The sequence below is a fragment of the Lagopus leucura genome, unplaced genomic scaffold (genome assembly GCF_019238085.1).
Source record: "Lagopus leucura isolate 7727_CA_CO unplaced genomic scaffold, USGS_WTPT01 Super-Scaffold_760, whole genome shotgun sequence".
Classification (NCBI taxonomy): Eukaryota; Metazoa; Chordata; class Aves; order Galliformes; family Phasianidae; genus Lagopus; species Lagopus leucura.
In genome coordinates this window covers 4,518,393-4,542,043 of record NW_024962257.1, presented here as the reverse complement: position 1 = coordinate 4,542,043, position 23,651 = coordinate 4,518,393, and the positions used below count along the sequence as shown (strand labels likewise).

At 40.0% G+C, this 23,651-nt stretch overlaps 1 protein-coding gene across 3 annotated transcripts in view; it reads right to left on the bottom strand.

Annotated features, from left to right (window-relative positions):
- USP22 (ubiquitin specific peptidase 22) overlaps positions 1–23,651 on the bottom strand; it is an 88,365-nt gene that overhangs the window by 36,517 nt on the left and 28,197 nt on the right. Inside the window, exons 2-5 of one of the 3 annotated variants that reach the window (XM_042864705.1) lie at positions 18,134–18,266; positions 11,482–11,595; positions 10,901–10,945; positions 6,307–6,408 (exon numbers count right to left, since the gene is read on the bottom strand). In XM_042864705.1, the coding sequence (XP_042720639.1) occupies positions 6,307–6,408; positions 10,901–10,945; positions 11,482–11,595; positions 18,134–18,266 (394 nt within the window). The remainder of the gene's footprint in view (positions 1–6,306; positions 6,409–10,900; positions 10,946–11,481; positions 11,596–18,133; positions 18,267–23,651) is intronic. The other 2 variants (XM_042864706.1, XM_042864707.1) reach the window with 2 other exon arrangements.

Below are 23,651 nucleotides of genomic sequence, written 5' to 3'. Positions count from 1 at the left end.
GGAACCTACACCCAGGAGGGGAGTAAACTCTTCAAAAGGGCTGATAACAGCAGGACTAGGGGAAATGGTTTTAAGTTGAAGGAGGGAAGATTTAGGTTGGATGTTAGGGGGAAGTTCTTTACTAGGAGAGTGGTTAGGCCCTGGAACGGGCTGCCCAGGGAGGTTGTGGATGCCCCGTCCTTGGACGTGTTTAAGGCCAGGTTGGACGGGGTCCTGGGCAACCTGATCTGAATGTGTATGTTTGGTGGCCCTGCTAGGCAGGGGGGTTGGAACTACATGATCCTTGAGGTCCCTTCCAACCCGGGTGATTCTGTGATTCTGTGATTCTCATCACACATTTAGCACATCCCTGCTAAAGCTGGTTTCAGTGCCAACCTATCACCAGGCTCAAGCATCAAGGTAACTTCTCAGAACTGTATCTGACATTCTGTTAATCTTTACTGGAAAGAAAACACACAGGATTTCTGTATGCAGATATCCCAAAAATCAAAGTATCTTACTTTTAAGAGCTGGTAAGAATGCTCCTCATATACATTAGTTAAATCTGTTAGCTTCTTCACAAACCCATACTTGGCTGCAAAAAAAAAAAAAAAAAAAATCAACTGAAAAAATAGAGGTACCCTAGCAATGGCCCAAACCAGTCAGTTTTGCTGAATATCCCTTCCCATTACAGCTGCCTGGCATTCCTTAGGAGAAAAGATGTTCTGTCAAGTAGTTTGTGTTTCCCTTTGCTGCAGCATCCTTCACCTGAAAGCAGGACTACAGCCTTGGGGCAAAAAGTGCTTTGTAAAAAGAAGCAGTATCCGCCCTTTCTAATCTTTACTAGCTGAAAAACATGCCCTGCAAGTTTTACCTACTCTCCAGTCCTTAGGAAAAAAGCAGGCCAGATTTTAGATTAGTTACCTCCAAAGTTGTCTTTTTATTCTCCTCCTGGGGAGGAAGACTGCAGACAAAGGCTGAAAATGAAGAGCCATAAGCCTTGAAGCAATCCACACACACTACAGCAGGAATGGTGAATGGCACGGGCCAACACAGACACAAACTTCAGCCTCACAATGCTGATTTAAAAAGAACACACAATGGCATGATACTTTGGAAAAAATAAACAGAAAACAACCGAACAAGCAAGAGTAGAGGCCACAGCAGCGTACCACTGGCGCTACCTTCTGAAAAACGCTGCTCTGTCTTCTTCAGACTGACTAATAAGAAGCCTGCAAAGCTTTTGTTCTGTTTAAAATGTACTTCCTGGTTTACTCTAAGCTCAAGCCCACTGAAGTGCCAGTCCAAGTGCATTTGTCTTCATTGGTTTTCCTGGAAGGTGAGTGAAAGAACAGTTCGGACGCTGCGTGGCTGCTGCCTGCGCATGTTGAGGCATCCCTGTTTTGGGCCAGCAGCTCTGAAAGCTGCTGAGTGCAGCAACACAGGAGAACTCAGCTCTTGCCAAAGCATGGCCAACAAAAAGCACAATGCCGTCTGCCAGGATAATGAACTGAGCAGCCTGAGTGAATGCCCAGGAGAGGGTGGGATCACATGGCTGGAATTAAGGGACCAAACGAATACACAAGGGTGAAATAAAAGGAACGGATGATCCCCTGATGGAGGAAAGCTGTTTTCCTCAGCTGTAACATCTTCACCCTTAGCCAGAGACATACGCAGCTGGTTCTTTTGCTTAAAGGACAGCATCAACCTGGAGAGAAGGAGGAGGGAAAAGACCAAAGTCTTCAGCAATGCTTTCATAAAAAATGCTTTTTAGGGTTTGGTTCTCTCAACATTCACTCACTCCATAAAAACAGTGACAAGACAACAAAACATGAACAGGAAATGCATCTGCTCAAAGATGCTGTGGCTTCCTACCTGGCATTAGCTTTGGAAAATCAAGTGACATGCAGTCAAATGACTCTCAATACACAAAAAGGGTACTTTTTTTTGGAGAGAGATACTTCTATTTTATCTTGCTGAACAGGCAAAACTTTGAAAGGCCCCACAAGACGTTCTGAAAACAAATCTTTACAACCCACTGTGTAAATCACAACTTACGCTACAGAATTCTTGAGATTGACTGTCACCTCTCATTTTTCCTAAAATCCCACTCGAGGTGCAATTTTTGTGGATATATTTATTTCAAATATAAACCCAGTACTGCTTACAAAGCAATCACTTAAATGTAAGTTAGTTAAAGATGAGTCAGAGCTAAGAATTTCACGCTGAATAAAACCAGCAGCCAGTACGTCCGCCAAAGGCTTCAAAGCACAATACCTCCCAGTTACCACTGCTTCTGCCCATGAACGGTCCACAAAGAACTTACAGAACTCTGAAGGATCACAAAGTGCTTCTAGAGAACCAGAAGTATTTTCCAGATCCCCCTGTTCCTCCTCCCTTGCTACCTTCAGGCAGGAGCTCTGCTGCAGTATTTATTCCCATCCTGCTGCTGTCACATCCCATGCTCCGTGCTGCGCAGCTGCAGGACACCACCTGCTCCCACAGTGTGGCTGTTGGTTTTTGCAATCTCCCCCACGTCTCCCATTCATTCTGAAAAGGATTTGCTCACTCTTCTGTAAAGGCTGTACCCTCTGCCTTCTAATCCCAGGTGGCTCCTGCTAATTACCCACGTGCCTTGGGAGTGTAATTCTTCCCATTGTTAATGTACCAATTTTTAGCCACAAAGTCACTTCACATGCTAATGAGAGACCAGCTGATCCCAAGCTCATACTTCATGTACTCAGGAGAACTCATCTTCTGGGGGTACTAATGACAACAGAGGAAGAATGGCTTTGAAAAGTTGTGCCTGAATGATGCTGTATTACTTTCACTTCAACTCTGATTCTATAATAAAGAACTTGCTTGTTAACTCAAGCTTGATCATTGCCCTCACTTATTGAAGGCAGCATCTTCACAGAAAAGAGACTGAAAAATCCTACCTTCCTTTTATGCTGCTAGAAACTAATGTAATGGTTGATCAGTCTAAGTTTTATATTGTTTTCGATATAGAAGTTTTGGTGTTTATAGGACACCAGAAACACCAACTTCAATCCCAAAATCATGATGAGTATTTCTGAAGACCAGTCTAGGCCATGACACATTATTGCTACTGAAATAACACACAATACCTTTAAGAAATGTCTCCTTCCCCCCCTCCCTCTGCATTCCTCACAATATTCCATCTTTTCACCCAAAAACGGTTGTGCCAGCACAGGGACAAAAGCAGCATGCTACAACACATGGATCACCAGAAGGTGTGAGTAAGTCTTGAGCTCATCCTGCTACCAAAAAGCATATCATACGTTTATAGTACGAGTAGACCATACACTCTTCTTGAATATCTTTCAATATGGAAGTTCTGCATTTCAAGTCTAATAAGACAAGAGAACACAATGCATGCATTGTTAATATTTACCCCCGTGTAAGGATTTTGCATCACGGCTTTCAGGATGCAGACATTCAACACTGCCACTTGCTTAATAATAAATTCCAATAAGTCACTTCTGAAATGCTTAGATGAAACACAGGGAACAGGTCTTCATCTAGATTCCAAAATGAAGGAATCAGCACAGCTCCTGTGGCCTGCACAGCACTGCTTGGTGTGAGTTTTCATCTGAAGAGCAATTTACTCCATTGCAAGATTTCAACCAAAATCAAAAGCTAGCATTTTTGCTCACAGTTTCCTCTAAATGAATTACCAGTTCAATCCTCCATTATAACACACTCATTTCATGACCAAGTATTCTTCAGACAGATTTTATTATGCCAATGAAAGATGAATCCTGCAGCTGTACAGAGTTCAAACAGCTCAGAAAAGCAGCACACACAAACACTGAGATGCACTGTGAGACTGCTGGAAATCTAGAATTAAAGAAATTACTTTGTGCCAGAAGAGTTATGTCACAGAGCAGAACATTCACCCGCACAAGTGTCACGTAAACATGCAACAGAATATATTTTGTTGCAATTTTTCTATCACTTGAGCGTGTTGTAGATATGAATAACATCGATTTTGATAAATGTTATTATTAGAGCTAGAAATCCCATGCAAGATCTTCATAAAGAAGCACATCCATCCGTTTATGTCATGTTTTGTCAGGGTTTTGGAGTCCCACCTCCTTCAGTTGTTATAGTAATACACTTGCCATCTACAAATGCTGAAATTACTATCAGCAAAAGAACATCTCAGAGGGTTATCAATGAGCCATTAAAACGTGCTGCCTCCTGACCGCCCTCAGTGCACCTCTGGAGGTTAGGACAGAAAAATAAAGCAAACACCCCGATTTTCCTTTTAATATGATTTAGTAGAAAGCATTTTATGTGTAAAAGGTAGCTGGTTATACTTTAACTTTTTTGTAAACAGATGTGCAATGCTCACAGATGGCTACTAACATGATCCTCATTTTCAGAATCCATAATTGGACACGATGCCTATTCTCTGAACCACTTACCTACCTCAGAAGATTATCTGGATTCACTAATATCTGCTATGGAACTGATAAAACTTGATGTCAAAAGAATTGAGTATTAGAAAAAGAGAAATGGGCATGTCCAGATAATTGCAGCATTTCAGCCTGCATATAGGCTCTTCACTGATCTGAAACCGCAAACAGACAAGTCAACGTGAGGAAAGTGAAGGGAAAATACTCTGAAGCAGATATATATTTAGTAGCAGGTTAGATGGAGAGAAAAGGCTCAAGGACAATGGCAGGTCTTTTCTTCCTTCAGCTAAACCTCCAATGTATTTTCGTGAAAGAAAGCTAGTCTTTTGCTTTTAACTGTAGCCCAAAACTGCATTATGTCTCCTGGGTGCTTTGATTTTTTTCTCTTTCTAAATCTCAGCACACAGACAGCTCCAGGGCTCAGTAGGAGAAATTATTAAAAGCATGCCTGCAGAAGTAAAGAGATCAGTCATTTTCCTTATCCCCATCCCCTGTGTTTTATGAGCCCCCACCCAGTGTTGTATGAGATTTCACGCAACCAGACGTGTCCTTTTTAAACAGACTGAAAAATGTAAAGTCCTTTAAGAGCAAGCATTCTTTCAAACTGGAAACAACACATAAATGTGCTTCTACTCCTCAGAAAGGTCACACTCACCTTCAGAATTCTATCAAGCCAACTTTTTCTTTTTTGTCCTGTGCAATTCTATCATTTAAGTAGTTTTCAGCAGTCTTTACAAAATACACTGCAGTTTCACAGAACACAGAATCCTACTGTGAACATGATACAAGCAATCTCTGCCTCATTATTTTTTCCCCAAGCTGCTTGATAAAACATCTGCACTTTGGAAACTTCAAATATCCTTCCTGCTCTACTATTAAAATGCATACGTCTTCTCTTCAAAATTAACAAGCTATCTACATTTTCAGCTTACAATTCTCCTCATTCCTTTTTATTTTAGTGTGTAATGCATTAGTGTATTTTAGGTTATGACTTTCTGAATTATGTTTCATGGCATAAAAGTCGTACTGATTACATGTGGCATATTGTGACAACAGCAAATGCACTGAAATGCGATCCATTCTGATTAAAAAATAAGTAATTCAAAAATTAGGAAAAATCCTTTACGCCATTTCACACCTGTACCTTCACCTCTGAAATGTTAACGTGCATTGAACAGGACAGGAAAATGCCCAATAACCTATGAGTTGTCAAGAAGCCGATTCTACTCCTCTACTTGCCCAATCAAAACACACTGGGAAATAAATTGGAAAGCACTTATTTTCATCACTCTTACCTGAATACTCTCCAGCCATAAGGAGATACACTGGCATTTCAGAGCTCTTTGCTCCAAACTACTGAGCTCTAAGCATTAAGCACTGATATGCATTTGAAAACTGCCATCTGACACACACGGGAGAACAAATTATGCATCATTTCAGAGTCAGTACAAAAATCAGACCCCATTTAGAGTTTAAAACACAAAGCAAGACGACGTCGCTCTGCTTCTTCTACCTGTTAAAACAGATTTACTTACATGCTCCTATAATTAAGGATACACCTGAACTAGAGGATTTCCTCTCACACACCTATATGGGATCTGATAAAGACTGACTTGAGATAACATCATTAATCTCTGTTCAAGTCTTCAACTGCACACTGTGAAAAAGTTTCTTGCTTTGTTGCCAACTATCATCAGTAGCTGAAGTGACAGAGCAGATATCCTTCCACATGAGAGAAAGGTGGCATAAAATAATCAGTCACATAATAACTTATGAAAGCCCACTGTAATAAACTCAGGGTAAAAATGTTTACAGAAAAATATTGCAAAATTTTCCAAATTCAAGTGGCTGAGTATCAGCTTCAGAAGGGATTTCTAGAGCTTACCTATGGTGCAGTTTGTGGTTATTTTTCTCCGCTTGGGGTTGTGTCGTAGCAATTCTAACTCTCGTTTGGTTGGCTCCCATGTTGAATACTTCTCTCCAATGCCTAAGCACACGAAAAGAAATTTTCAGGAAGTTGTTTAGTAAAAGTATTAAAAACTGTGTTCAAGTTTTAACTTAATGGACAGTATGTGGAAGTTTTAATCAATCATAATAAAAAAAAGTTCAGAAGGACTGCAACCAACCTTCCAAAGCCCAAGGAAGTTTTCCATTATTGGACAACAACTATTCTTCCAGTTTAAAAAAATAAAAATAAATAAAAATAACACTCCAGAGTTTACAAGAGTAAAGCCGCTGTTACTCAAAAAATCCATCACTGTCTTTGTGCTCAGATTATGACAGCACACCAACGATTTTATAAGAAGATAATGGCTAGCCAAGAAATCTCATTAGCAAACTCTGACATGTTATTAAATATATCAAAGCTCAGCCAACTTAATGGACAGACACAATCTTAATCTTCATAGTAGAGGTGACCAGCAGAAATGAGTACTTCAGATACACTGAACAGCATATTCTCCTAGTACCTGTTTGATGATGTGCTGTGACTAAGCGTGACTTCTGATGCAGCACTGGATATCAGCAGTATTTGAGATTCACTGACATATATAACAATACCCAAAAATCTGATTTGTGGTAGGTTTAAAAGCAACAACCAATCAACCCAAACTTTCCTAACGCTCAACTACCCCTTCTGTAAACTGCAGCTGTAATCTGCCAGCATTCTCTTTACACATCAACGCTGTGTTTGTGATACAGTGCTCAAAAGAAGCTGCAGTAGAAATGAGTCAGTTAAGCAGTGCAGCACATTTATCTGAAGTAAGCACAGTTGTGTTCAGTGTAAATCTGATATGAGAAAAACAGACCAGGAAAAGACTCATGTGCTGAGCAGTTAAGAACTACTGCAGTGCCTTACGTAGCACAGAGAAATTACTATGCAAGGTCAGTTATAGCGAGTCACAAAAGCATCTGGGCATTAAAAATAAAGAATAATAAGATGACAAGCAATCTATTCTAAAACTGAGGATTAAAGTCAATTAAGTGTTATTTTTCATGGAACGCATGGAGCAGAAGTAGTGCTGTGCTACAGAAAATAAATTATAAATCATACATATGAAAAGAAGAGTAGAAAATGTAGCTAGAGGCTTACACATTCTGCATAATATACATTAAATTTTAATAGCTCTTTGATCTTCATTTTCAGAAATAGCTATGCTTTTCAGAACCTACCCACCCAAAACTGTTCAATTCATAGTTACTACTGACCCTCCAGGTTCTAGCAATAAGAAGTCTCATTTTTGGATTCCTGAGGACAAGAAAATTCGTATTTACATCGATGCATCCCTTTATTTTATTTGATTCAACAACATCTCATGCAAGAAGCATAAGAAAAAATAGCGGAGTTATACAGTCCCTTTCCTTTATCCAAGGCTCAGCATCAAGGTACACACCCAGAAAAACAGGAAAGGAACTAATTACTGCATAACAGATAGAAGAGATCAAACAGTCAAGTGCTCTGAATATACTGCACAGTGCAAGTAGGCAAATGCTGAATGAAGCAACTCCAGAGGTGCACGTATGGGCAGTTCATGTATGTCAGAACATTGACTTCCACTAAGTTCCATATTGGACACCTTCAGGAATCTGTTCACATCTGTAGTATTCCCCTAGGAATTTATATAAACTGGTCTGTTTAAAATCTCAGTCTCATCTTCAACACCTTGTGAGCACCAGCCATGGCACTCGCCATCTAGAAGTTTGATTCCTGTGTTCAGTTTAATTATGCCCCAAATGGGTGCAGCCTGATAACAAGATGAAATCTCACAAATGAGATCTCATAAAATAATTAAAGCAAACAGAGAGAATTCTCAGATGTGTTGAAATCCTGTGGGTTGTTTTTTTTGTTGTTGTTGTCATTGTTGCTTTTTGAGACAAATAAAATTAACACCTGGAAACACACGTGCGCTCCACTTAAAGCATGCAATAGTCTCACATATCAGTTAGACTGCTCAAATGTATTTTCATTTATTTATATATAATTATATGGCTTAAATGCTTATAGAGTGGCAACCAAAGCATTTCATGAGAGCAGCTCTTCAAGTAAAGTTAAACACGACAAGCTGGGCAGGATTCTGGACAAACAGGACACTATTCAGTTAAAATAAATGAGATCAACACAGCAACCGTGTACAGTTAATGCCACGAGAAACACAGCACAGACAGACAACACTTTCTTACAGAAGCCTTTCATTAGAAAGAGCACAAGTCAGAAACTTAAAAATGAAAAAATTGTTCTGCTTCTGAGCAGTCTGTTATCCTCGAAAATTTGGGGAACAAAAAGCACAAAACCAGATCCACTATGGATGGTTGTGTTTAAAAGTTACCAAATTCACCACTAATAATAAAGTTGTAGTGAGATCCATGAACATGCCAAAAACTCCAGTACAAATTACCTTAAGCAAAGACTGGCAAAACATGCATAGATTACAACTAAAGGAAAGCAGTGTTACTGGAGTGAAGGTTCATCTTTTCTTTTGTAAATGATGCTACAAAATGACCAGATTCAAGTCAGCACGTGAAGCCTCCAGCTGACAATTCATATTATTAAGCTGAATACACCAGTTTTCATTTTTCAGAGGATTTATCACACATGGATGAATGAAGATGATGGTGATGACGGGACCCAACTTATGAAACCCAAACTGTGCGAGTAGTATTAGCGTAGATGGTTTGGTTTCCTATCTTTCAGAAAATCCCGCTTCATCCCCACCCAAAAATGCAGACATTAAGTAGAATGAAGGGCTCCATGTATCCTCACCTCCCTTGTTACTAAAGAATATTCAGTAACAACAACAACAACAAAAGGAAGAGCTGCAACTTGTTCAGTGTTATATCATATAACCCTGAACTACAGTCATGCTCGTGGAATCACCAAGCTAGGAGTTAACATTACAAAGAGTATGAAATGGATTTCATGACATTTGGGGTTTTTCTTAAAGTTTCCTCTCCAGGCATCATGTTGTTATGTGAACATCCTGTAAAGTTTACCTGAACCCTCTTCAAGCACTCTCAGTAGAGGCTTGGAAACGCACATTAGTGTAATACTGATCTTGTCACTCTGGCTAGAGGAAGGAGGGTTCCCTCTCACTTCATGGCTTTTCAGATGAGAGGAAATTGATTGTATTAATGGAGAAGGGTGGACATAATTTTCTACTACTTCTCACAAACCCATTTCTTTTTCATTCCTCAGATAAAATTGCTGAAAAACAGTTTCACAAAGCAAATCCATAATACAAAAGTTCCTAAGCCACAGCTTTAAAGAAAGACGAGCACTCCAGCAATCTGGAACAAACTGCTGCCTTCTCCATTTTGTATCTCCACTGGTCATTACAGATTTGTTGTCTTAGCACAGAAGATGCAACGTATGTACTGGTGTAAATATGCATCCATATGTAAGTGTGTATATACGTATGCACATGCACACTCTTCACCACAAGCCTGTGAAGTCTAAGCGGACACAGCAAGCCACTAAGTATCTGGCTGTGTTACCTCAGAACACAGGCAGGAGTGCACTGGAGAACAAAACAGCTCCATCTTGGTCCAAAAGGCACCAGCATTCATCACAGTTAGGAAAATGTTCTTTGAATGCACACATTCAGAAGTCAGCAACTTGGGTGCCTCCCTCTTTGAAGGCACTGTAAGCAAGAGTTACCCTGTTGTGGCCAGTGAGTTTGGGACCCAAGACAACACATCTTAGCAAAGTTTGAAGGAGCTTTCAGAAAAGGCACACAGCCTAAACACAAGGTCTGAAACCACATCTCCGCTGTGTCTTTCTTTCAAAAAGAAGAGCTTTGTGCTACAGCATTTTATTCTGTATTGAGAACTCGCTGGCAACCTCACTGTCCCCCCCTCCTATGCCTGCATACCTTCAAAATGGGGCATTAAGAGAAAGAAGAATGCAATCTGCAATAAGAACCAAGTCAATGCAGTTATACTTTTGATAGGCCATCAGAAAAGCTCCAGTTAATTCCACTTTAGTCGCTATTTTTAAAATTGGAAATGAGGTTAAGAATGGTTTGAAGTCATATCAGCCCTTACTACGGCTGTCACATTGAAACAGGATGCCATGGATTCACTAAGAGACCTTACTAGACAGTTGCTGTCTGTCTTTAAAGGTAGACTTCTCCACTTTAAGAAAACACACCCCTAGAGGCCACTGGAAATGGAAGATGACGAGCTACTGCAACTGAAGCTTTAAAACTGCTCAGTTTGAGATCAATGCTACTTCCTTTCACTTCCAAAAAAAAAAACCCAAAAAAAAAACCAGGAGAAAATATTCGTTTTGGAGGAGTTCTGTCAAGGGAAGGGCACACGAAATTAAGCCTGCTGTAATTATGCACTCATTGGAACATATCCAAACAAGAGGAAAACAATTTGCATGATAAAACTGGCACAACTGTGATTCATGTCTAAAATGGCAGGATAACCAGCAAAGGGACGCTTGTTAGTGAAGTGCGTCGCCAGCCCACGCCTCTTACCTGTCATTGTACACTGGTAGTGAGAAACCACTGTTGGGGTGAAGGCTAAAAAAGAAAAAATTAGGGAAAGCAAACTGAATAATAAAACAAATGTGTGTACATATATTTGTGTGTCAATATTTCTACATAGATACTGTGCGTGTACTGTGAAAGCACGGGAGTGCAAGTAAGCTGGCACGTTCTATTAAAAAAAAAAAGAATCACACACAAAGGTGGCATTTCATGTGAGGGGAACAGACCTCTTGCCCGTAACACCTACAACAGCCTAAAGGAGCAGATGGTTACATGTGCTACCTAGTACAGACCTGACTGCCACTATGCAAGTTCTGCAGGATTAATGTTAGATATGCATTTATTTTTTTTTGCAATTAAAAATAATTTTGCTACAAGTAGGTGTGGCGCACATGATAAAAACTAATAGCAGCTCCTGGAAAGCACTAGCTAAATCTCTGTCTCCCACAGCCTGCACAGCTATTTCTAAAGAGCTCTTTCTTCCCCTTACTTTGTTTTGCCATTGACAAAATGGGAGGGACAGGTATGATAAAAAACAGAAACAAGAAATTCAGGCAGGAAAACCAAACCTTGTAATTTCCAAGCTTTTCGTTGTTCTTCTTTGGCAATTTGTTCCATGTCTTTGTCGTATATGTAATCTTGACACATAAAGCAGTATATACCCCCATACAAAAGGTCTATGGCTGCAAAACAGAAGGGAAGTTGGGAGAAGAGAACGTGAGTTCATAAACTAATGCATGCTTTATGAGCAAGCTTTCAAGTCAGGCACCATCTTCCACATAATCCACGAGAAAAGTATCTGTACCTTGGAATCTGTGTGGAAAAAGAAAAAGAAATGGGAAATATTCCCAATTATGAGTTATTCAATTGCATCTGGCACAGCAACACAAAGCATTTGCCTCAGAATTGTTTGTAACTCACAACACACCTTTCAAACATAAGGAACTGAAAGGCGTAATCACACAGACAGCTATACACTAATACCATGTTATAATCTTAAGACTTGATATATTACTTCCAGTTGTCTTCTCTTAAGACATGCATAATTTCTACTCAAAGTCACTGAGATCATTGGAAAGCACCTACTTAAAACCCAAATGAAAACTCAAACAGGAAACAACACTGAATAGGAAAGATACTCATCCTTGAGCAAGTTGGTTTATCCCACAGATCTGGTGCCTCACAATTTGCCTTGTTTGAAGTGCTCCCTTTTAAATGGGCATCGGAACACTGAGCAATGTTACAAATATTTTCCTTTCACAACCCTAAACAAAAGAAAGCCAACAAACAAAATAAAGCAGCTAACTGGGAAATGACCTTTTGCTTGAAGATAGACCAAAGGAGGAGCAAAGTGTGAATTAATCATAGCAAACTGCTGATTTTTCAGTACATTGGAACAGAAAAAAGCCACAATTGAAGTTAAAAAAAAAACCCTACAAGCTTCATGTAGCAGACAGATGAAAAATGCATTCCCTTCAGAGTGCACGCTCCATTTATTTTATATCTACATTCTTTTTATTCCTAGATGAATAATATTATGAAAATAATCTCATTACAGCCCTGTTTTAAACAAAGGAAACCTCCTTCTCGATCAACTTTTCAGTGATCACATCAAGTTGTTTGTTACTTCTAACAAGTAACAAAGAGAACAGTAACTTTAAAGAAGTTTGCATAACGTCTATTAGATGACAGCTAATCATCGCTGTGTGTTTCATTATTTCAGTCTTTTGCTTTGTTTGGACCCCAGCTTGTGGAAGAAGCGAAGGGCTGCTGGCATTACCTCCTCCTGTAACATCAAGCACCACCTGGCTATTGGGAGGATCAAATGAACTCCTTCAACAGAACATCACAAAAGTGAAGGAGGACCTCAGTTGTGCTGGAGAGCAGAAACAAAACACTGTGCCATGTTAGGGGAAAAAAGAAAATCACAATTAAGCTGCACAGTATTATAAAGTCATAATACTTAATCCGTTATCTAATGTACTATCAGTCAAGCACAGCTATTAAAGAATCTGAAGCTTCAAAGTATTGGTCTTGATACAAAAAAAATCAAATATTGCCCTCCATATTATTACTATTATTATTTTTTTTGGAAGGCAAACTTACCCAATGAAATTAAATAAAAAAGCAGGGCTGCAATATTAGATTCTAGCAGAATATTAGATAAATGGGGCACTCTGTGAGCACTGAAACATTCAATCTGCCATCAGAATGGGCAGTCATACTTCGTGCTTTCTTATTTTTCCAAACTTTGTAGATTTATGCATGTGAGTGCTAAATGTCAAGATGAAACGCAACAAGAGATCACCTTACATAAGCCACTTATTCAGAGCTGAGTGAATTTCTGGTGTAAATCAGAAAGTTTAACAGAAACACTGGCTGAGTAAAAGCTGTAATTGTCCACTGCCTGATTAAGGACCCTTGAGAAAAATGTCCTCTCTTCAGCATACTTATGTGAACAATACAGCTGTATATATGCCAACACTTTTTATGTCATTAAAAAGACTGCGATAGGTTTTGGACAAATTACCTCAAGCACCAATAGAAAGGAGGTTCTACAAGCCTGATTGCAATGCAGAGGAAGGGCAGGAATTTCTAATGAAAGACAAAAGACAGCTGCTCAGTTTCCAGGATCCTCGGAGGAAAAAAAAGTCTCCTGGTAAAGTTTCTAAGTTGATTTTTTCCAATTAGCACAACTTGATTTTTCAAACTGGATTTTTTGTCCAGAAAAGCCAGTCAAAAACATCCCAACAGTTAAGTCTGCAAATACACACACAACAAATTGTATTACTCGCATTAATGCTTGAGAGCACAGAATTAACATAAACAGGCCTCAAACTCGTGAGAAGTTTGGAAACGACTGGCCTGGAACCAGTACCTAAACGTTTCTGATTGGAACCACCACCAGCTCTCCATGGTGCCCCACATTCCTCACCATGAATGTCCCTTCACTGGGCTCCTCCATGCCTCCCTGACCCCCAGCTGTCTGCTTTCCTAGCACTACCACCACCCCTCTCTGATCACAAGAACCAACTCACGAGTTTCAGGATACCCTCAGATCATTTTATTTTCTCCCAAAAATCAAAGCATTTAATTAGCTCTTATCACTGTATTTTAATTCCGTTTTAACTTAACATAATTACACAACTGATGACACTGTGAAAGTAAGGTATGCATCCAATAGAAATGCTTGCTTCCTTTCTTTCATAGGAAAGAACCAGAAGAAGCTTAAAAGAATCATCTTGTCATGTTACTGAATTGTATTATTCTGCATTCCTGGCTCCATACCATTATATACCATTTTTCTTTGCTTCTATATCTTCTATACTGACAACAGGCTGCTATTTAATTTCAGAGTCATTTCTGTCATATCCCTTCTTACACAAAACTCTGAACAGCTGCAAAAAATAGTAAGGAGAAAGTCAAAGATCGCCATTTAGAAATAAAGGCATCAGTCTGAAGAAGAATCAGAGAGGAGAACGTAGGAATGAGAGCGACTTTATCAGGCAGCACAAGTGATGAGGAGTTTCAGTTGTCACTCAGAGGTGAAAGCTGAAATTTAGGCAGCAAAAGGTCTTCATCGTCTCCATCTGGGAGCCATGTAAAGTGCTTCAAGCTTGAGTGCTTTACTTTGCCAAGCATATCCACTGATGTCCTTGTGAAAAATGTTAAGAGGCCAGAGATAGTGGGAACAAGAAAACAATACATAAGCAAGCAGGTAACACAGCAGGTATGCATGCACATCCTACTGACCAAGGAGTGTTTACATTCAGCTTTTGAAAGACCCAGGTAAACAGAACTAATGCTGTTTGGCTGAATATGGCATGTTTCATTGCAACATATCCTTCAGGAGGTGACCTGTGATCCACACTTTGGTATCATCCTCCTTGGAATAACCTTTTCATTGAAGGACAGCAAAACACACAGCAACACAGAATTCTGCTCTGGGAATTACTACACTGAATTCATATCTTTATTTTAGTATATTACCTAGACCAAGATTAATTCTCTTAGGAGTTTGTGTGACATAGTTGTGGCATGTTATCAAGCTCAAACCAGCACATCTGCATATTCTGTGCAAGAAATTGCATTAACTATTCCTAACATAGCAGAAGCATTAACTGAACTAACAAAGCCTGAGCAATGCAGAATGTTAAAAAAAACCCAAACATTCAGCAGGATCTTACCTCACCTACCTTTCACCCACACCCACAATTCAAGGAATGTATTAAAACAAGTACAGTATTAATAACAAGGACTGAACAGGCAAGCAGCTGCAAGAGCACAGGTACTGCTATACAGTCAGGATGTGAGTGCCTAATTCATACTGCTCAGGGAAGCAGAGATAACAAGGGATGTATTTTAAGAACACTTTGGACTATGATCCTGAAGGCTCCTGAAACACTGAGCAGTTAGCTGCAAAAACATTGCTTCCAGTGCTCAGACAGCTGCTGCAGCTGAAACCTATGATATTTCTTAGAACTGTGATTAAGTGTGCAACTCCTGCTAGTCTCCATGGAGACTGATGTTGGCTCAGCAAAAAGTCACCAAGTGTTTTAAAATAATTCCTGTTCATTTTGAAATTTCTAAGCACTTAACCCGTTTTTGCCTATTAGCTGTTATTTTCTCCAATGAAAACTGCAGCACTGAAAGCAACAGAAAGTACGAGCAGAACTAGGCATTTTTACAGCTCATTTCACATGCAGCTGGAAGTTAAACACCAAAACATACATTAGAAAAATAAAAAAGGAAACTCCAAAGCTAGAAATGAAGCAGGCAGCTGTATTATCTTCACATGACATGCATTCGTGCTCTACGTACTTCACAGTTAACCACAAACTAACAGTTCTTTGGAACGGGATCACACTGTACTGTGTTTTGCCTTGTACAATCAGCTTTTGACACAAAGGCTGTACATCTTTTGCTAAGCACCTTCTCTGATACATTCTTAATTATCTAGCACCACTAAAATAAATACAGCAGCCTTCAAGCAAGAGCACATCCTTCTCAAAGCATCTCCCTCCTCTGTCCAGCTTTTGTTTTTCCATTCAAGGCAATGGGAGACATTTCCCTATAGCAGATCTCAGCAAATTCTACCTTGCACGGAAGTTAACATGGAAGAATTCAGGCTGCCCAAACACATGGCTGAAACAGCAGCTCACTACATGTACAATTAATGGCTCTTTCAAAAGAGTTCTCCTTAAATATAGTAGGCTTAACAGTAAAAATACTACGATGTTTACACAGTAGCCACAGATAAACAGGCAAATGCTTTATAATGATCTCAATGTAGAACTGTATACACATCTTCTAAACAGTAGGTGTGGCTTAAACTGGAAATATTTTTTTTTCCATATGTATATTCTACCAAAAATCCTTAGAGTTTTACTAGGGAAGAGTTTTACTGGACAAATTTCTACTTCTGCATTGGTAAAGATTCCCAAACAACCTAATCCCAGTAACTGAGTTCAAAACCTCTTTCAGACTGTATCTCACAAAAAGCAGTAAGAAGCATCACACGGGTTTTTTCATTGGGTTTGGGTTGTTTTTGGTTTTTTTTTTGTCCTAGAGCACAAGCACATTGACCTACTGCTGTTTCCAGCATTTCTAAACCAGGTTACCTCCCAGCTCCCACCTTCACTCTTTCTAAGCCATCAACACCACAATTGCTGCAAAGAAGAAAATTAATAGAACAGCTGATGCTGAATGGGATTTCTGAGGTTACCTTGTCCTGTTCCATCAGGGCCATCCAGAGCAGGGTGCCCAGACCCACACCCAGATGGCTTCTGAGTATCTCCAGGCAGACAGTCAGTCTGTCTTTCAGTACTGCACCATTCACGGAATTTACAGTCTTAAATTTACAGTCTTAATTTGCAGTCTTTACAGTCTGTACCACCATAGAATCTACATTCTAAAATTTGCTTAAGACATCTCCTTCAGAAATAGTGAATTTATATGCCAGTTTCTTAAGCACAGGATTACACAGCACTACAGGTCTTCTGTAGCACCTTTGTCTTCATGGAAAATGAAAACAGTTTTTCCTATGATTAAGTGGATTGCCACTTAAGCCACAGGTTGCCACAGGATTAAGTGAAATGAAACTCTGGCCAAAACAGTAAAGGGACATTCCTTCTAGGGAATAAGAGCCTTTTTTGCTCTTTATCATTCTACCAAAAACGTACTTTCACTTGAAGATAAATGCTGTAAATCAAGCAAAATTTGATTCAGTTGTAGTCCTGATAGAAGCAAATATCTATCCACTTCAATGTAACAAGAATTCTAATATAAGATCGTCTGCATTATAACAAAAATGTTAACAGAAGAAATTCTTAGGGATTCTGCTATGATGTGCAATTGATTCAGAGCACTTTTGAACAGCCCTATGCAACTGGAATGCCTTTTTGTACTATTTTTGTACTACTATGAACTTACAGTACATATGAAATGCACTTTTTTTTTCCTGATCCTATTTTCCCCCATACCCAACAAATATTTCATGGAAGGTGCTCTACTCAGTGTGCCCTACTCCCTTCATCTTTGCAGAAGATCCAGGTTTACTACACTTAAGAACAGGCACTTGAATGAAATTTCTTCAAAAGAAGCTGAATATGTAGGGCAGTGAGTTTCTGAAGCATGAGCAAATGATAATGAGAAGCCTTAACGACAAGATGTGAATCACAGAATATAGAATGGACTGGGTTGAAAAGGAGCACAATGCTCATCCAGTTCCAACCCCTTTGCCACATGCAGGGTCACCAACCAGCAGACCAGGCTGCCCAGAGCCACATCAAGGGATGGGGCATCCACAGCCTCCTTGGGCAACCTGTAGAAGGTGAAAGCCTACCATACCCCCTCATACATACAGCTTACGATGAAAATAAGCTTCATCTCTAGATGGTAGTAGCAGTTTTAAATCTTAGATCTTATAACACGTTTACTTTCTAATACCAGCAGACTTAAAATGGTGTGTAACCACACACTGAGTACATCAACACACCATTGCTCACACAAACACGTTCCTGTGTGATTTGTTTATCACCTTCACAGCCATGATTGCTAAGTGCTAAACTTCCAAGCAACCCCAAATAAAATTTAAAATAGAAACTGCACCTTTCTGGTAAGCCTGAAATACCATTAAGAATCAAGAATAATATTCTGACTTTCCCTTTCAAAGTAGGATTGGGAGGGGGAAGGGGAAAAAAAATAAAAAAGACAGCTTACCTAAATTGTGTCGCTTTGTCTTTGCGTGCTCGTGAATATGTTTCTTTGTAAAACAGCCAAAGAAGACACAGTAGAGGCAAGAGTGGAGTCTGTTCAGGTGGGCACCACACATATGACAAATGCACGACTTTGCCTGAAATAGATAAACAAAGAACGTGAACAACAGAAGCACACATCCAAATGCAACTGAACAGAAGAACCAAACAGATCCAGCTGCTGGCTCTGTCTTTACTCGGTATATTTGAACGATTCAGGAGGGGAAAACAGGATTCTGCGACAGAGAAACCAAGTAAGACATTAACAGAGAAAACTCTTCAGCTGATCCAGTATATTTCTAAGCCCTGATAGGCAGCTGAACCAGTTACAGCTCTCAAAGCTTAATGAACACTCCAAGTAGAGGTAAGAGGCATTGCTTCTCCAGGTCGCAATCCCACCACCCCCTCGCTCCATCTCTGCATTTCTGGTGCCAGACAAACCCAGCATCAGCACAGAAACCTGCACAGCCACGTGCTCAAGCCTGGAAGCAGTTGTGCTGGACCAGATCTACTGCCTCTCCTGGGCACCCTGCAGCACTGCCTCTCCGAGTCTGACTGTTCCCAAGGGATCCAGTATGGGAGCTTTGGGGATGGGAGTTGGTGTGATGCTTCTTTGAAGTATGCACATAAACCTGACAGGAGAGCCTGCATTCCTAAGATGAAAATACATTTTAAAAAGCAGGGCCTGAAGAAAACAATGAGAAGATTACGTAGACTTTCTGGCTCTCATCATATTCAAAGCTATCTTTCAGCCAAAAACACCCAAAGCTTTTTCTTGGCATTAAACTCAGGTGCTGCAATAGATCTTTGAAAAAATTACTCTATCCAGTCAGAGACTTCAGAGTTTGGGGATGAGCCTTCTGCTCTGCAAACCAAGAATAATTCAAGTCCAAACTATCCAACTAGAAGACGCAGATAGGAGAAGTCCCTCACATCAAACAAATTCACTTGCACTCAGACAAGTGGATTCAAGTGTCTGCTTAAGAGTAACTGAACTACTTTAACAGCCCAGAGCTATAAATACCTCTGCTCAATGTAGAAACACATTGAAATAAATAAAATCAGAATTTACTGAATATCAAGATACGATTTCCCCAACCCAGACAATGTATTTAATCCAAGATAAACCCCAAGGTTCTTCAGCAGCATCGGCACAGTCTGCCACAACTTAAAATTAGAGCTGTATAAAAGATGCACAATACTGTTTTGCAGACTGGCTTCTTCCAGAATATTCATAGTTTTTAAAAGAAAACAAAACCAAGGGCTCCTGCAATATGCTGTGCTGTGAATTCCATTTCAAACTTCTACCAATTAAGACTCGAATTCTGAATTCCACACGCTGTGCATCCAAAGTCCTCCTAAGCTGTTTGATGAAAATAGATCCGTTGATTAAAAACTCCACACACCTACAGAAAGAAATATTTTAAAGCAGGACCAAAAAAATACATCACCACCAGAAGCACAAATTCCATCTTTAGAAGAAATGCTGCAGAACCGTCAAACTGTTGCCTAACGGTTGCTCTGTGGCTGCAAAAGCTAAATAGGATCAGCCTATCTGTTAAGATTGCTGCTATGACAACTCCAGCAACTCGCTATTTCACTTAGCCTGCTAAAAATAATCATTCTAGCATTAAATGCATTGTAAACAGATGACTTTAGTGTGTAAAAACTCTTCTAGCCAAAAAAGACAAACTCCTGGGATATCAATTTTCATTCAAATGAGAATTTTTACACACATACGCTACTCTTTAAGTGGTTAATTAAAAGAAGAGTTCATTCACTTAGTTAAAGGAAGCTATTTTACCATGTCCTCTATTTGCTCAGAACAGCTCAAGACTGTTTTTCTAAAATTGTAAGAAAACGTTAAGACAGAGTGAGCAAAAAAATCAATACCAAAAAGCATAGCGGCTATTTTTAATGAGATTAGCTGTCTTCTTTTCATCTCTGTGAGCTTTTAAACAATTTGCTAAGTTAAAGACAAAGCTTCCAGCCCCCTCCTCCCCCCAAATAATCAAATTACTGCGTTTCATAATACTCCCACCCCACTTACATCTCTTGAGGCCACAGTCTGACTAAGGCGAAACAGAATACTGCAAATGTGTAATCACAATCAGTCGGATCCATACAGTGGCAAGCTTGCTTTAAAACAAGCCTCAACTTCTTCAGAAAGCAAACCAGGCCTTGCTCATGGCCTGATGCCATGCTGATCAGCGGTACATGAAAGGGACCCAACCACAAATCACTTGGTGGGGCTGCTCAACAGAATCCCTCCCTAAGGGGCCGCCCGCTCATGATACCATTCACGGATTTGCAAGAAGTGAGCTAGAAAAGCAGCAGGCATTTGTAGGTCAGCTAACTGGACTGCTGACACTTCCAAGTCTCTCCAAATTGCCAGAGCAGCTCAATATTAGTTTACTCTCCTACCACCAAAACAGTGGTGGAAAATACGAGCATGCCCCACTCATAGTGCTTTCCCCTGGGAGCTCAGTGTTTGACAGCCTCAGCCCCAAATCTTGTTCTCTGGGTCAGCACAAGCTTCACCTCCAGAGAGAAGGTCATGCTGGGCAGGTGTACAGAAACCCACAAACCTGCTGGAACTTCACACAGTATTGGCTTCTCAAATCCATGGATAGCATTCTGAATAGCAATACACTATTTCTGCAAATCAAACTGTGCAGAAGAAATCAGACATACATAGTCCTCGGCTATTGCATAGCATCCTCCTGTATTTCCAACCGTTTTAGGAGTAGCTTTAGAAGCTTTAACTGTAAATGAAAGGAAAACATCTTTATAAGTTTCCCATTAGGGTATTTCAGCAGTTTTGCCTCTTTGGCGCAAACCAAGTTACGTCAAAGCACCTCCAGAACAGAGATGTTCTCAGTTACAAACCCATGACCAAAAGACCGCCTGCCTTTTACCTTCCACAAACCACATTCACCACAAAGATCCATGGGCAAAGATGAACCAGGTAGCACACAGGACTGCACAAGGCTTGTGAGGTTACAAGATCCTGAGGAAGGTGTAGCACACTGTGCACGTTCATCAGCAAAGCAGAAAAACATGTTTTTAGGCTAACCTTAGTGCAGTGCACTAAGCCATGGATCCCTGCAGGTGTTTTTATCATGTCCAAGCGCTCATGCTGAACCGCAACCATTTGGAAAGTAAAAACTTCCTAAGAGAAACCCACTTTCATTTCCCCCAAAGACAGGGAAATAAGTCAGAGTTTGTGTAAAACAAGACATGTATCATGTGGGAGGAGAAAGCCAATACTGAAGCACAGCTGACAAGATTTGGTAGGCTTAACAGTACCATTTGCACCTCAGAAGTAACCAGCTGGGGTCAAATTTGCCTTAAGACACTGATACCAGCTCTTGGTCCCAGTTTACTTCAAGGCTCATTCTCCCCAGGCAGGCATCACTGACCTGCAGTCCATCAATTAATACGGTACCTGGGACACTGCATGCATTTAAATACTTCAACTTCAGAGCAGAGCTCTTAGATTCCAGGGAGCAGAAACGAGGGATTGATTCTGCACACCTCTGTGCTATGGCATATAGATCACTCCTCCACACACTGATAGGATGATTCAGAGTTACTCTGAGTAAGCACACATTTCTGACAGATTAGCAGTCAATAAACTAAAAAAAAATATTAAAAAATCAACTTAAGTATTGTCCTCTCACTTCCTGCAACTAAGACTCAGTCTGATATTGTCTGATTGGAAATGATTTTTTAAATAATATTATTGCATCAATACTGTGTGTTCTGTTTCCCATTTCACTGAGGTCAGGGATCCTAATGAAAGGTTTATTAGAGGCAGCAGAGCAGAAAGTCCCATTCTATGAGTTCTTGGTTATTCCAAACAATTATTTGGATCTCTTAAAGCAGCAGAAAAAGACAATTAACTATTTCATCTCTGTGCAACAGCGACCTTTGAATACAAGGTGCCTGCTGCGCACTGCTGCATTTGCCGGCTCCTGCACTGGCAGAGCAGACAGAAGATGCCCTTCAGTTCTGCGTACAGAAAACTGGCTGCAACCATTTCTGCACAAGTTTCAACACAGTCGCAACAACTGAGAACTCAAAATGAGAAAGCTGAAGTGTTTAAGCAACATCACAGCTCTCAAGCATAAACAAAAGCATAGCATATACTATTATGAGTCTCTGAGCAGTTTGCTACCCTGAGGTAGATTAAACACAAGGCTAGTTCTGACTGAACATACTTTTGCCTATAGGTAGGAAAAACTGAAGGAAATGATGTGCTGCTGAACATACCACGAAAGATGCTGAAGAGCCATTATCAAACCATCTCCTCTTCCAAACTGACGAAACTTTTTTATTACACATTAAGATGCTGCACATCAGCAAGAGCACAGACTACCTCCCTGCTGATAAGGCAAACTATATGAGCATTAATCTGAACTGCTTCAACCTTGGGATCATTTTATTTATCTTATTTTCATCCCCAATACTGAAAACAGTTTGCAAACACCACTAGCAGAGGAAAAAAAATCATGAATTATTTTCTGTGGTCTTTGCTTCCTGTTTTTTTGTTTGCCTTTTTTTTGTTGTTTGTATGTTTGTTTTGTTTTAATTCTGAAAGCATTTTTTAATTGCCTTTATTTTCAGGGTTGTTTTTTTTTTTTCCCCCCCTTCTGTCTTCACGGAAGAAACATTAGCAACCACACAAGGGAAATGATACGAAGCGTTGGAGGCCAATATCTGAGTACTTTGAATGATCTGCTTAATTAGTTTTTGTGGGCTTTTTTTTTTTCTTGTCTAAAGGATATAGAAGAATGCTAATCCTGTTCCTTTTTCAGTTGTATTTTTTGGACTCAACAAATTATCACAATTTGCTCATCTGGCAATGACAAGGCTGTGCTAAGTGTTCCGCAGTGCTCTGACGCCAAGCTGATGAATTCTCTGGGGGAATGGAACTCTATCCTAATGAACAGGCAGCGAGAGCCACCTCCCCCAGCAGTGATGGTGTGCCACAACAGCATGGTTAGCCCATCAGGAACCACACACATGGAGCGGACCAATATTCCAATCAGGATCCCCAGACTGAAATCACAAAGGCAGAACTGCTGGGAGGGGAGGAAGAAACTTTAAGAAGCCCACTTAGCTGCTTCCAGTTCCTGAAGCTCGTATCCTTACAAATGTATTTTGTCCGGGGCCTTCAGATCCTCCGCTCACAGGGTGAAATAACACTATCTATCACACTGAAAGATCAAAAGTCTGGATTAATTAACTGAAGAAACTCCCACAAAACTGACAGCACCCAGTGCCAACTGCCTTACAAACCAATAGCCAAACCATTGACTTTTCTTCTCCAAACTGTACCATAAAACAGGAATGGGTATCACTGAGTGGTTCCAGAACACAAACACTGGTTACTTTTATAACTCAGTGACATAATGGGACCAAACTGGCAAAAGCTCATTCCTTATCACAATTAAGGAAAATACAGGAAGACTTTCCCT